Below are 16,013 nucleotides of genomic sequence, written 5' to 3'. Positions count from 1 at the left end.
GTTTAAATACTTCTATTATATGGATAGCATGAAACAGATATTGATGTACGTTTTGTGATATTTAAACACTAGAATCAAAATATAATACACCGAGTAAAAATAGAATCCAATTTACTGTTTTCACTGTTTAAAAGAGTATTCAAGGGAATCAAGGTTCTAAAGGAAATCAAAAGAAAGCAATCCAGGGACAAAGACCAGACATGGAATACAGACAAACACAACAAAGAACATTAATTTACTAAAATAATACACACAAAGTAACAAAAGCAAATGAGCATCACGGACTCTACTAGAAACTGGGAGCGTGGACCAGGTGCACCGGTAGGGAAAGCGTCCTCTATTGTTCTAGAAACATCCGCCGAGTTGCTCATAAAAAGTCAAGTCCGGGGTAGACGAAAGAGGAGAGGAAAACTATGACACGGTGAACAAATCAGTTTTCAAGATGGATACGTCGTAACGATCCACGAGTTCATGATGACGACCATAACACTTTTGTAGAGATGAATTTAATCTTGTAGTAACATAACCCTGTTCCAGAAGCCTAATTGTAAGAAGTCTAGCGCGGTACACAAAGTCTGTGTACATACAAAAAGTTCAAGCATAACGTATGATATCAAAACTCCATACGCAAGTCCAGACAATCTGCGTATATGTATGTTTCTGAATTTTTCCCTTTTGCCTGATTCTTACAAAAACTTACACTTAACATTTCAAATGTCATTTTTTATCTCACAACAAAAAAGGAAAGAAAAGAAAAGAAAAGAAAAGAAAAGAAAAACAACTTTGGACGTACTATGCTTTCGTTGTCGCTGGCGTCCGTAAACTTTTAACTTTTATCTATTTGCGGTATTTTAAGTGAGTAAAACTTGTTTTTAATTTATCACATTTTTCTAGGGATATGACAGAGAGCCCTCTAATTTGTCTTTGAAAATTTGACCCATCACCTTTGAAAATAAGAGACTGAAAATGGGGGTTGATAGATGCTGTAATTGGAATGATGATTTAAATAAAAACATTTGATCTGTTGTCATTTTTTTCCTTTTTTTCGAAACGGAATTAAAGTGTTGGTATCGCCAAAAAAAAAACCTTCCTTTTTATTTTAGGTCCGACTTCGTTTGTTTGTTTGTTTTTGTTTTTGTTTTTATTAGGTTCCTCATACAAAACCCTGCCAGTCTTTCTGAAATTAGATAATAAAAACTTTTGCTGTGATTTTTGAGAAATAAGGGACCAAAGCCAACATGAAAAATGTCGTATTGTTATTATAACTTGTTATAACGAAAAAAAGTTGATCATAAGTTGAAAATACGAACTTTGATTGAATGGTTGAAAAGACCTAAATAGATAACTATTTTTGGCTTTACCTATATCTGTTTATGTGGGTGTTTAAAAAACTGGTTTGTAAACAACAACAAAAAATCCGAAAGCTTTTGATATGCAAATATAAAAATACACTTAATATTCCTTTGTGCGATTTCACCGACACTCAAAATATCCCATCGACAAAGTTAAGTAAAATGTTTAAATAATGTTCAATATAAAAGATATTCAATGTAATCTCATCGTGATGAGTTTTCAGTGTTCTTTAAAACACTTTTTGTTTTATCGTTTTGGCATTTTCTTCATTTTAAAGCCGTCCTCAACCAAAAATTAGTTTTGGTTAATTGTCTCTTTTTGCATATCATTTTGAAGATTCTTAATTATGTGAGTCCGTTGATTTTCTCCAGGCGGATGAATTGTTACATGTACTTTTGTTTTTTATTTATTTGTCTGTAAGTTTTCCATCTGAACAATATACATGTTATACAGTGAAACCAGTCCAAATATTGGAATACTAGTATTTGAACTTTGGGAATAGAAATCGGACAAGTTTGACATTGAAGATAGAAAAAAAACGTCAAAAAGGGCAATAACTCCACATTTGTATTGTTTTAAAGGTTAACCTTTGAAGAATACTACTCTGTTTAACATTTTCGATCTTCATAAACTATAGGAAAAATCGTAATTGTACAATTTCCACGAAATAGGTAACAGTAAGTCAAGATATTGTTTACGTTTACATTAATTGATAGCAGTTTAAATTCCGAGAATCCAAGAATAAGAACTGCGTATCAGTGTCAAATTGTTTAAAAAGAAATGTACTTAAAATAAGTGTCAGATGAGGTAATGTTTGATATAGGCTACACATATATTCTGAGGTATGTAGTTTTAAATATTTTATTTTTAGTTGTACGAATGGAATGAAGACAATACTAGCTTGTGTAATAATTGTATTGATACTTATGATTAATATGATATCCATCATTTAAAAAGGATGAAATATTTTGATGTTTAAAAAGATATTTTAATCCCGGTGTGTTTGTTGTCTCTTTGATATATACACATATTATTTTCCTTATATTATTATAAACTAATTGTAAAATATAAAATCAAAATTTCACATCTCGAAAAATCTAAAAACAAAAAAATGGTTTCCAAATGAATAGCCACAGCGGGCCGATGAAGGTGCACTTCCGGACATTATCGCCTGCCTCTTCGTTATTGTTCGGAACCTTTTCCGGTCATTTCTAAAAAAATTGAAATTTTGTACAAACATGTTTCCTAATGGAAAGCCACAGCGGGCTGATAAAGGTGCAGTTCTTGCATTTACCGCACTGAAAGGCCCTGACGACAGACATACACAACAAAGAACATGAAGTAACTAAAATCATACATACAAAGGAACAAAAGGAAATGAGCAACTCGGACTCCACTAAAAAGTATATTTCGATGATTTATTAATATACTTGATAAAGCATACTTTCAGAATGTCCGCTGTCCTGTTTAAAATAACAAGGATTTCAAAGAGTTGCGAAATCTTTTAAGATCTTCCATGCTTAACATTAATAATAGGCCAATGTACTCCTTCTGATGGATATAAGCATTTGAAATTTTGGCAGGAAAAGATTTTCTTGATTTTCCATAAGTTTTGTCAAAGTAGATTTTATTTATTAAAAACACTGACTAACTTCCTAGGATTTCATAAAAACTTCTGAAATAACATTTTCATATTTTTTTTTATGAAATTACGGAATAAATTTTGGAACACTGGGCAAAAATATTACAGCTATGAAATGGATAAAACCTGAGGAGCCTGAAAATCTGACAAAAAATGACCGAACATGAGCAACAAACATTCTTAAACACACACCAACAACACATTATTAAAATGAAATACTAAATGTACTAATTACCGTATCTTAACTGTCACGTTCCTTCACAAAATGTTGGATATTCCACGAAACAGGACAAAGGGTTATGATCTATAGCTATTTATTAAGTTTAAATACTTCTATTATACGGATGACATGAGACAGATATTGTCGATTGAAGTATATTTTGTGATATTTCGACATTAGAATCGTATTATGATACACCGGGTAAAAAATAGAATCCAATTCACTGTTTTCATGGATTAAAAATTTGTCTCGATCTGCTTCTAATAGAATGTTTTTTCTGCATCTGTGGTCTTTGAAAAGTTAATGTTTTATACATGTATTAAAACTGCCATAATGTAAGTGTTTTGGTGTGTTCTTTGAATAAACCAATGTTTGATGCAAGAAAACCTGGTAGACGGTGTTATATTCTGAAGTGTATATACCATATATAAATGCAAGAACATGACGTTATCCGATCGTCAACTGATGTTTGAATTGCCCGACAATTTCGAGCGGCCTGTCTGCAGCGGTTAATTAGTGAGAGACAGAACGAGCGTCTGCCGCTGCGTGGAGCTTGGTAATAGTTAAGTTAAAAAATACAGAGATCCTTTAGAAACCAGTATGTAAAAATACAATACCCAAAATGAATCGAAGATTTTATCGTTAAGTCAAATTGTTCATATCTCTGCATAAAAACCATTGCGAAGTAATTTGATTGACGATTTGACTCAGGAGAAATTTTGATTGTCAAAGTTTAACACTCATTACACAGGAAACAATGCATTCAACGATTTTCACAAAGATAACTACAAAATATCCACGAAGATTACATTTAAGCAGCAGCCCACATGAAAGTGAAATCAAGAACGACAACTCGCAAAATTCAGACACTGCCAATAGTAAAGGGATTCATGGTGAAGAAAAACCCACCATGCTTTTTCAGTCTACATTTGCGATACTTTCACATAACAACAATCTTTTCTGCACTCAAATCTGAATATTTTGGAAAATCATACATTCATCTCCCACTAAAATCAACCAAATGAAGTGAAATCAAGAACGATAACTCGCAAAGTGCAAATGTCATGTAAAATGTGTATAATTTTTATCTCAGATTACAACAACAAAATGAATAAATAGTACTGGTTGTGTGATCAGTTTCTGAACCAGAAATAAAACTGAATTCGATGGGTTTTTGAAATGCATGAATCACCTTTTGTCTGAGTTTTAGAAAGGTTGCTACTTAATATGAAAAGAAATGCTCACAAGGGTTATTAAAAATCTTTGAATTTTCTAACACTCTACTATCTGAATGATGAGACAACTCAACATATAATGTTTTCAAATTAACCTGTGAGAGAAAGCCACCGACAGACATAAACAGACTTGTTTGAATTTCAGTTTGATTTTTGATTATTTTTTTAATCACACAATAGTTTGTATGATTTTTTTTTAACAGTGCGCCTTCAAATATATATTTAAAAAAGTAATTGCCGTATGAGCATGTATTCGAAATGTAATATTCAAATGTATAATGTATAGAGGCCAAATGTTATCCTTTTTAACTATTAACTGCTTCGTTGTAGATCTTTTTTTTCTGCTTACAAATATGAACGAACACTGGAAAAGAGCATTAAGAAAAATACGACCTGATGTTGTGAGTTCCTTGGCAAATCCACAATGTGTAGTAGACTGCCTCTATGCTACCGGTATATTAAATGCCGAAATGAAAGGCCAAATTGAGGTAATGAATTACTCGGGAACATGATAAGTCATAATTATCTATTAAGACATTAATTATCTATCATAATTAAATGCACATAGATAATGTAAATTGCAATTTTATCTCATACTAAAATCACAAACATGCTTAACTTCAGAGTACTATATCAGTGTAATGTCAAGCTTAAGAAATAGGTGAATTTTGAAACGTATTAAACTGATAAACATGTCATTTTTTATCTAACTTTTCCTTTCTGTAAATAATTGTATATGAGCTAGAATGCTTCAAGGCAATATAATTTATCAACAAACTGTGAGATTTTGACTACGAATAATCCATCTAAGTCCTTTCTTCAATTAACAGGCAAAAAATACAAGAGAGGATACAAGTCGAGCTATTTTAGATACCTTGAATTATAGAGGGGTGAGATCAATTCAGTGTCTGTATAACGCGTTTCAACAGACAAGCAATGAGCATCTTGCTGATAAGCTGGTTCCTTATGTCTTAGAGATAGAAATGAAGGAAAATCTAAATGACCCCATATGTAAGCCACTATATTCTGTTATTATTTCAAATAAATATTTTATATTATTGGTGAATGTATTTGTTTTGTTCACATCACTGGTATGAGACGGTTTGGAAGAGTAATTAAGGGAACCAAGATTCTAGCTAAAATCAAACGAATGTTATCCAGGGACAAAGACCAGGCATGGCAAAAAGACACACGCAACAAAGAACATAAAATAACCAAAATAATACAGAGTAACAAAAGAAATGAGCAACTCGGACTTCTCTAAAAACTTGGAGCATGGACCAGGTGCATCGGTCGGGTAAGCGTCCTCTTTGAAGCAGTTTTTTGATAAATTAATAAACTGAACTGGACATACTGTGAGCAATTCTCACTTCTAGGTCCTTGTGTCGAGGAATTACAATGTCCAATATTTAAACAAGAGGTACCCCGAGGCTTATATTGCTAACACAAGTAGGGACAGAAGTAGTAAGTGAAGGATGGACACTGCTGTCATTTTATACCCCCTGTAAGCGAGGAATATAAATTGTTTTGCTTATTGACTTGAAATAGTAGATTGATAATGCAGTAAATTTATTACTGTGAAAGTACTATTGTTCGTGGGGTACCAATTTTGTGGTTTTCGTGGGAAGGCCAAACCATAAAATTTAGTTCCCAAAGAGTTGGTATCCACGTATTAAAGTACTTTCAAAGTATATGCAAGCTGGCAGTAGATTGTATATTGGTAGAAAAGGAAGACTAATGACTATAACACCTTGCGGCATTTGGTAATTTTTTTTTCAATTTCATTTTACTTAGCATGGCCACCAACTCAGAATGAAGTAGAACGGATGAGTTCTGACAAGGTCTTGAAAATAATGCAAACTAGCAGTGCTGTGCTTCATGAATATAATAAACCAGTAAGTTTCCATTTCATTGTATTTTTGGAAGTTTGAACATGATTTTATAATTGGTCTTGGTTACATGAAAAAAAAACGAACAAATAAACAGAGATTTTCCTGAAAATGTCAATTTCAAATATTTTGAGAAAAATGAAAATTTTAGAATCTTTATGAAACCGGGTCCTGACAGTTGGAAAAATCCCTTCCAGACTTAGAAAACAACGTCATGTTCTTTAACCCTTTAAAAAAGATATGAATATAAAGATTTGACTTTTAGTCGAATAGAAATTCTTGTTTTTAAAAGACAACACATGCTAAATGTAACAAGAGGCTCCCATGAGCCTGCATCGCTCACCTGACTTATTAACGACTGAAAGTTTCATTCTATCTATCATAGTTTTCTAGATATTGGCTGAAAACTGAAAACATGTCATTTTTCACTTTTCAAGGGCAATTACTCTTACATGGAGTCGTCAAACAACTTTGATCCATTGGAGACTTTTGTAGGCCTTATAATTAGGATCATTTCAGCAACTGACAGAATATTTCTAAACCTAACAGTTTTGATGATATATGAAAAAAACTTCGGACTGATCCCTATGTTCTATTTTAGTAACAGTAGCCATGTTTTTGATGGATCAAAAATCCCAACAAAATTTCTTTGCACGATACCCCAGCGAACATAAATACCAAGTTAGGTTTCAATTGGTCAAGTAGTGTCAGAGAAGAAGTTTTTTGAAGGACATAACATTAAAAATAGCAAATAAACGTCGAAAGGGGTAAAAACTCCGACGATATATCTCATCATGCTGAACACTTTTACCTGGGGTCAGAATTTGGCAAAACCAAACGAATTTGGAGATAAAAGCAAAAAAACTACTGTCTGACCCGTATGTTCTACTTTCAGCAGCAGCGGCCATGTTTTTGGCGGATCAAAAATCCCCAGACCAAGTCTCTGCTTGATATCCCAGTTAACATTTATACCAAGTTCGGTTCCAATTGGTCAAGTAGTGTCAAAGAAGATTTTTGAAAGAATTGACATTGAAGATAGAAAAAAAACGTCAAAAAGGGCAATAACTCCAACATGGCTGAATAGATTAAAACGAAAATTTGACCACAGATAGATCTCATAATGCTGAATATTTTTACCTGATATCAAAATTTGGCTAAACCTAACGGTTTTGGTGATATATGCGAAAACTACTGTCTGACCCCTATGTTCTATTTTTAGTAACAGCAGCCATATTTTCTGACGAATCTAAAATCCCCACATCATTATATGCAGGATACTCCAAGAAACATTTATACCAAGTGTGGTTTCAATTGGTCAAGTAGTGTCAGATAAGAAGAGTTTTGAAAAATTGTTAACGACGACGGACGACGACGACGGACGCCTAGCGATAGCACTAGCTCGCCTGACCATCGGCCAGGTGAGCTACGAATGAACCACTTTGAATCTAAGATATAACTCTATGGTGACAGTGACACGAAAACTTTGTATTCTAAGGACGTTTACAGTATGAAAAACAAAGTAAGAGGAAAAGTGTTAATGATCAACAATAAATTCGAAGGAAGAGAAGATGAAAGGAAGGGATCTGAAAAAGATGTTGTCAATTTAAAAGCCGTCTTTGAACAGCTTCATTTCAGTGTGAATATTGGGCATGATCTGACAAAAAAGGTATTCATATCCATGAATAAACGAAAGGACTTTTGTTACTCTTTAGCTCTTTAGTCGTTTGTGTAATTTCAACCATATTTTATGTTTACGATCATTATAAGAAAAAAGTGTACTTTTCCAAAAAAAAAAAATAAATATATAAAAAAATAAAAAAAATAAAATGAAAAAAAAATAAAATAAAAATCAACTAGAACCAAATGATTTATCGGATATCATGTATTGTACAACGTTTCTATAGATAGTAACGGTATTCCCATGGTATAAATAAAGAAATTCTAGGTGGTTTTGTTTTTACTTGAAAACAAAAGTTAAAAAGTATGAGTTGAACTCAAGTATTTTAACAAATAAAAAAAAACTATAAAAATTGACATACTGTTATCACTATGCCATATACATCTTATGTTTATTTATGAATTAACATAAGAGGTTCATTTTTTATATATTTAAATAATAGCAACGATAAAACATAAAACATTTAATGTTTATTTTCAGGAAATGTTTCAATTCTTAGAAAAGACGAGAGATGCAGAAGATTGGGATAATATGGATTGTCTTGTTCTAATTCTAATGAGCCATGGTCGTGGAACTAGTATATTGGGTTCTGATGGGGAATATGCTGAAATCAATGACTTTCTCCGAATTTTCCAAAGTGAAAATTGTCTTGGTCTTCATGAAAAACCAAGACTGGTTTTCGTTCAAGCATGTCGCGGTAAGCTACATATACAAAAGTTTTGGTATATCCAGTACAAGTGTGTACCTCTGTGTAGAGATAGAGCCAATGTTTTGCGATTCAAGCAGTGTCAATATGTCACTTTTCATAAAATTACCTGAATTAATGTTTTTGGAAAGGACAAACCCTACTAGGTCTAACATTTTAGGACTTTTTCAGTCCGTTACTGAGGCTGACCCTCTTAAATATTCATTCTAGGGGTTACCATTTTTGTCCACGCCGTGTGCAAGATGTTTTCATGTGCATAACCCACCTCGCAAGACAGAACAATTTCACTTTATTTACCGAGGCCAGGAAAATATCAAATTTTACCTGAGGTTTGAGAAATTGACGACACAAATTTCACGTTTTTTACACAACCGTGAAAAATCTCACAAAGCCAAAATTAGGCCTACCTGAAAAGTTAATAACAAGCAGTTTATATAGTATCGCATTTTAAAAAAAGACTTTTTAAAAGAATCTAAGACTTGGTAGTCTATGATGTGTCAAACAGTACTTAAGTTGTATACTACAATACAAGTGAAGAAAATATTTACACCGGATGCAGACAGTAATAGTTGACATTGCCCGACTTTTTTTTCAAAAAATAAGTTTTCACATGATTAGATAAAATGTCATTACATGTACGAGGATAAGAAATTAATCTTGTTAGTATGTAAATTTAAAAGGGAAGGAAACTGGAGAAAAAGACGATAAACCACCAAAAAAGGGCAATACTCACACAGAAGTGCCGTCGACACAAAAATCACCCGTTGCGATGAAACACCCATCAGCGGACTTTTTAGTAGCTTTTGCGACACCATAAGGTTAGAAAAAATATAATTTCTTTAATAAGCATATTGATATGTTCTATTTAGAAAATCACATTTCAAGACGCTTTGAAAAAGTAAAATGAACAAAGCGGAGAGTTGTTTTATTTGTTTGTATCCATCAAAATTGTCTACAACCTTTTCCGAAATTCAATAGATTTATCTTTAAACAAACAAATAAATAACAGAACAGATGGAAACTCTGAAATGTGACATTTGCAACGTTTTATTACATATTGTTGTTAAACTGTTCCAAACAATTTGATTTTTTTCTAATTGAGTTTAGACAAGATAGAAAAAGTTTAGTTTACGAATGGAAACGAGGCAAAACTGCTTAAACGTTGATTCAATTTACAACAAGATGTAAAATGTTTTTTTTCCAAAGATAAACAACAATCAAAATTATGTCACTTGAAACAGAATAAAACCTGGAGGACAGACCCTACTAGTTAAGGTGGATCTATATTGCAATTACTTTGTTCGTCCTTCCGTTACACATTTCTGTAATAGATTTCTCAGCTTCTATAGGAGTGAATGCTTAAATATTTGGTATATAGCATTTGCATGGTATCTTGAACCGTGAATCTGCTATTTAGGATATAAAATTACAGACACAAATGTATAGTTATACTAAAACATCACGGCAGTATTTGATATACTGTATTATTAATATATGAAGGAAAGTGATAACAAGATAAAAGTAAATACATTTTTATCGTTCTCATAATATTTTTTTACAAAACGCGTGTATTTTCCAATCATTCCTTAAACTTTCGATAAGTCCAAATTAAAACGACAAACACTCAGATGACAGAATGTTCCATCTTGCATTCTGAAAAGTTTACAATTCTTGACAATATGTAACTGAAACTTCAACGAATTTAGACTAATAACTTTGAAATAGATGGATACACCATAACGATCCACGAGTTCATGATGACAATAAAACTTTTGTAGTGATGACTTCAAACTAGCAATAAAACCCTGTTCCAGAAGCCTATTTGTTAGAGTTCTAGCGCGATACAAAAAGTCTGCATAGTTCCGGCAAGTTCTGGCATAACGTACGAGTTGTAATATGAACACTCCATACGCAAGTGCTGAAGGGTAGTTGCCACAGATGAAAGGAAAGTTGACAATTCTGAATGAAAAGTCATCACGTTTATCGTAAAGTTTGGTCAATAGTTTTCCTTTACCAAAAGAAGGATCGTTAATGGTCAATACATCACCAATATATCTGAAACTGTCAATGTTTTGTTTAATCTATTTATATTTTGACTTCAGGTTCTAAAGCTTACAGGAATGAATATACAGGATCATGGTTTCTGAATGCTGTAGTCTGGACATTGAAATATCATGCACTAAATGAAGAGATTCAACACCTGCTAATTAGAGTAAATTCACAACTTATCATCAATTATTTTTTCGTTTATAACAGTTATATACTATATATGATTGGTGTTATTTGCATTTAATTTGTTTGATATATTTTGTAGAAAAAAACCTCTTTTTATAAAAAAAAAATATGATAACAAAAATGAATTTATTAGGCCACTGAACTTAATAAATGTCAAGTCAAATGTTGAAAAGCTCATTTCTGTTGCGATGAAATGTCAAAATGTATTCAGAATAATTAATTTGAATAAGGGTAACAACCAAGTGACCGAACACTAATCCGATCCCTAATCAAGTCAAGTCAACAAAAATCTGGCAAAATAGATAATACACCACCGGAGCAGCTTGTACCGCAATGGTCCTGACTTAGTACGGGCATTTCATACGGAACGATGGGTTAAATCTAGGTTTTACAGCGCTTAACCTCCCTCTTCCATTGAAACAATTGAAGGAACTTTTTTGGCAGTTAAATGAATCAAAATCTTTTAATCTCTAATTATCGAATTAGATTAGACTAATAAAAAATTAAGAAAAAAAACAAACAAAAACAAACAAAAGAAAAACATCAATAGATGACAACTATTTGTACTTCAATGTATTAAATGTATCGTTATTTAAATTTATCCCTGTAGTTCAGATTTTACCGAAATGTTTTAGAAGTACCATTGATCGATTGATAGGGCCTCAATATTGCACCCTTCCAATATCCAACATTCTTGTTATTCTTTGAATTCTCCAAACTTACCATTAGATATAAACACTCCCTATGTTCATTGATTTGCTTTATATTTTTTCAGGTTAACAGGATAGTAGCGCAAGGTAAAACGGACGAGACCCTGTATACACCAATATACACAGTGTCGGAGGTAAGATCTAATCTGAGAAAGAAACTTTACTTTTTCCCTGGTGTTCACGGTGACAAGCCAATGCTTTTCTAAATTCCAGAAATACGCTGTTATAGTATTGCTTCTTAACGGCAAATAATCTGTTTTAAAACCGTTTTATGGGTGTATGGACATACAGATATTTCTTTGATTGAAAGACGTTTTTTTTAAATTACTTTTTGTAATTGTTTGTGTTTTATTTTTTGAAGGCACAGATAAATGTAAGAATCAGGCAGTATCGATACTTACAGTTATACTTCATAAACATTTTGAAAACATTGTACTGTTGACAAATAGTACAAATAGTATAGATTCCCTATATAACGTCATCATGAACTTGTGGACCGTTAATTACGGTGTATCCATCTGCGGCATGAAAACTGATTTGTTCACAGTGTCATAGTTTTCCTTTCCTCTTTCGTCTACCCCGGACTTGACTTTATATGAGCAACTCGGCGAGTGTTTCTAGAAAAGCACAGGACGCTTACCCTACCGGTTCACCTGATCCATGCTCCCAATTTTTTTGTGGAATTGCTCATTTACTTTAATACTTTGTATATATTATTTTAGTTACTTCATGTTCTTCGTTGTGTATGTCTGTTTTCCATGTCTGGTCTTTGTCCCTGGATTACATTCTTTTGATTACCGCTATAACTTGGTTCCCTTGATTACTCTTTCAGTCCATCTGGTTATAATCTGATTTTTTTTTCAATTCAAAAGCCCGTGATTTAAAAAAAAAAACCCTGCCGATTGGACTTATTCCCAAACCTGCCATGATTTTATTTTGTTGATAATACAAGATTTTGCTACCAAATGAATCCAATAAATGCAGATCTGTTCAGAGTTAGTGATCCCGGTTGTGTTTAGGTGGGTTAAATAAAAACGACACTATAAACGATTTTATATGACAATAATCAATAACATTTTAATGGTGATAGATTAAAACACTCCATTCTGGCTTTCAAGGGCAATAAATCTAAATAAGAGTAGTAATTTAACTAATTCGGATTATAGTAGGCGTTTTTAATTAGATAATTATAAAAATAAAAATTGAAAATTTCGTTCTGTTACGGTTATTAAGTAATAAGCTAAATACCACACACATCACAATGTTTGGCCTTTCAAATAGCTCCAATGTTGACACACAATTTCAATCAAATAGAATCCATGTTTAAAGCTGGTTTATTTGAAAATTCTACAACAAAGCGTTTCACAGTGTATCTTGAACTTATTGATTAGTACTGTATGCACGTAAGTCAGACCCTTACTTATTAAGAGTTATACTGAAGAACGATAGATTTATGTTCTATGCTGATTTAGTAATAAAAAGCTCGAATAAATAATGGTCGTTCTTTATGATTCATGGGACTATCAATGTATTTGTATCAAAGAAAAATACGTCATAGGAGCTTATTGCACAGGTTACTAATGGATATATCTCAGTTGCACTCATTTAGCCAAATATAATAACCAGTGTTTGTAAAATGAAATATACGAAATAATCATAACGTAGTGTAAAACGGTTCACTTGTAAATAAAAAGATTTGCCAACTATAGTTTCCTTCTACGGTAACATAAAATAGACCCATAAGATATGTTAGAACTATTTTATAGTATATAGAAGCACACTAAAGAACAGACCGACCATTTGATTAGTTTTCATTCCGGTCTGATATCTTTCACGTGATTTGTGTTTTTCCCATTACAAAACGTGGGCTAGAATATTTCTTACTCCAGATGCTAGCTAATTATTTTTTTCGAAATTCTAGGATGTTATTAAAGTCAAACGTCGTTTGACAATCGGATAACGCCGCATAAACTCATTCACTCTTTCCCGACTTTGCAAGATTCTTGCATTTTCTGAGAGGGCTGGCTGCAACGTCTAGAGTGAATTTCGAACGTCAGACGCTATTCTGAGCTTTATAAATCAGGTACAGAAATTTTCTAAAATTCATCCCTGAAAAATCAAATGGTCGGTGCACAAAGGCTGATTCTACTCTTTTTCCTGGTTGATTTCAATAGTAAGTTTTAAAAAAATTAAAAAAAACAAAACATTTAAACAAAACAGCAAGTTTTATTCAATAACTTAATACAAATAGCATACGATTGTACTAATAACAAGAAATTCAACCACAAGTAATTCACACAAATAAAATAAATTAAAAGGCAGTTAAAAAATATCAACCTAATTATGACCAGAATTTTTCAATTATTTAATTGCAGATGGCGCTAACTTTATGGATTGAGATATCAATAATTATGACCAGAATTTTCAAGAACTTTATGGATTGAGATTTCAGGGAAGATTAATTCTTGTAAACCAACTGTGTTACCCTCTCAAAATAAAGTTTATAATTATTATTATTATCATTATTATATCAATTAATCATTATAAACTAGTCTATCAGTACTAAAGGAAGATGGCAAGCTTAATTTAGATTTTCTGCATTTAAAATCGTGGATCCGTGGTGGATTCGTTTCACCAAAAATTTTTATCATGATACAGTTGTAACTTTTGATGTCATAATGCTATGTTCTATTAAGATGTCATTACTTCAAACTATTTTTCTTTCACTTATGACCACTGATCTTTTGTTGTGTGTGTCTGTTTTCCATGTCTGGTCTTTGTCCCTGGATTACATTCTTTTGATTACCGCTATAACCTTGGTTCCCTTGATTACTCTTTCAAACTATTTTTCTTTCACTTATGACCACTGATCTTTGAGGATGATGTATAGTGGAAGGTAACTGAAACCTTGTATGTTTTAAATTTCATCTTACTTGTCAAATGGGAGTTAATCTGAAAGAGAGGGAGTGAAATAAAGAAGACCGCTACAACTAGAAAACTAAGGAATCATTGGAATTGCCCTATTTCTATTTTACTGGGTGACTGAATACCCTTTGGTACTGTTAGCCAAAAAAAAATGAAATATTTAAATAATAAAATAAAATATACAGCGGACCTAAGTACATAAGCAGTTCTAAGGGGTCAGTTCCTCCCTTTCCTTATTCCAGGATTAGAGATAACATTATTGCACATGATTTTCTGATGCAACTTTTTTCTTTTAAAAAATTCCTTAAATTATAACAACATGGACAGATAGGATATAAAATAATACAGTCTACTTTAAATTTACTCCAAAATAAGACTCTTTGATAAGATTTCCAATTCTCAAAAAATTGCTCAAATTTGTTCCAAATTGGGAAAATTATTTCCCAGAATGCAGTAGCAGGGCCAAATACAGCATTCCTATTCAAACTTAGACTGATTAATTGTTTATACCTTTTTTTTGTTATCCTTTATAATTACAATGAAATAAATTACTAATTCAAGGTTTCATCCCATTATATCATATTTCCAAATTTAAAAAGTGATCCTCAGTACATATTTCTTAAAAGAGGATGTGTGAATTATAAAAAAGGCCAACAATATTATGTGGTGTATAAAATATATCCTTTTTTTATACCTCAGTACTGATAGTTATTATTTAGAAATACAATGTGAAACTTTGACAAAATACAAAATACAGATATTTACCCCATACTGTACATATACCATTTAAACATATTAATGACTTATACATTCACTTTTGTTCTGAAAAAGTCCTGTGTTTCTAGAAAAGCAGAGGATGCTTACTCTTCTAGTGCATCTGGTCCAACCTCCTAGTTTTTAGTGGAGTTCGAGTTGGACATTTACTTGTGTTACTTTGTATGTGTTATTTTGGTTACTGTATGTTCTTTGTTGTGTGTGTCTGTTTTTCATGTCTGGTCTTTGTCCCTGGATTACTTTTTGATTTCGGCTAGAATCTTGCTTCCTTGATTGCTCTTTCAATTATATTGAGGTCAATCTGCATAAAATAAGACATTGTAATGGGAGCCAAAGGAACAGAAGCTTCATTTGATTACTTCAAAGAATTTTAAAATGACACAATTTTAGATATTTTATGTTCAGAGACAAAGTTCCACATTTTTACAAAACCATTATCCTTTCATTGTAAATTATGAAAGTTGTCTATTGCATGTGATAGTTCAATACATGGATTTAAACCATTAAAAAGATAACAAATCACAACACAAGATTCACTTAAAATATTTTGATTGCACATATGCCATAAATAAAATATGATTTTAGATCACCCTCTAAGTTCTGGGAATAACTCCTGTACAAATATGTCTAGGAAAACATATGATAG

At 32.1% G+C, this 16,013-nt stretch overlaps 3 protein-coding genes across 10 annotated transcripts in view; 1 reads left to right on the top strand and 2 right to left on the bottom strand.

Annotated features, from left to right (window-relative positions):
* Nucleotides 1-3,291, bottom strand: part of LOC148607475 (caspase-3-like) — a 20,151-nt gene extending 16,860 nt beyond the window's left edge. For 3 of the 6 annotated variants that reach the window (XM_088545200.1, XM_088545199.1, XM_088545202.1), the window contains exon 1: nt 3,231-3,291. The gene's annotated coding sequence lies outside the window, so the exon portion shown is untranslated. The remainder of the gene's footprint in view (nt 1-3,230) is intronic. The other 3 variants (XM_088545203.1, XM_088545205.1, XM_088545206.1) reach the window with 3 other exon arrangements.
* Nucleotides 2,209-14,181, top strand: LOC148607474 (caspase-2-like). 2 transcript variants are annotated; one of them, XM_088545214.1, is made up of 9 exons: nt 2,209-4,938; nt 5,281-5,461; nt 6,245-6,345; nt 7,835-8,005; nt 8,498-8,714; nt 9,404-9,541; nt 10,826-10,935; nt 11,734-11,802; nt 14,044-14,181. In XM_088545214.1, the coding sequence occupies exons 1-6, from the start codon at nt 4,729-4,731 to the stop codon at nt 9,538-9,540; spliced, it is 1,017 nt and encodes a 338-aa protein (XP_088401340.1). In that variant the 5' UTR covers nt 2,209-4,728; the 3' UTR covers nt 9,541; nt 10,826-10,935; nt 11,734-11,802; nt 14,044-14,181. The 2 variants fall into 2 exon arrangements, with proteins under 2 accessions (XP_088401340.1, XP_088401339.1); XM_088545213.1 differs by having other exon boundaries at nt 11,734-14,181.
* The window catches only part of LOC148607473 (sorting nexin-14-like), a 32,911-nt gene continuing 30,772 nt past the window's right edge, over nt 13,875-16,013 (bottom strand). For both annotated transcript variants that reach the window (XM_088545197.1, XM_088545198.1), the window contains one exon: nt 13,875-16,013. In XM_088545197.1, the coding sequence (XP_088401323.1) occupies nt 15,954-16,013 (60 nt within the window). In that variant the 3' untranslated portion in view covers nt 13,875-15,953.

This window comes from Perna viridis, chromosome 9, assembly GCF_037379345.1.
Source record: "Perna viridis isolate PV_CMFRI_1.1 ecotype Kerala chromosome 9, ASM3737934v1, whole genome shotgun sequence".
NCBI lineage: Eukaryota > Metazoa > Mollusca > Bivalvia > Mytilida > Mytilidae > Perna > Perna viridis.
This window is presented reverse-complemented; position numbering and strand designations above follow the sequence as displayed.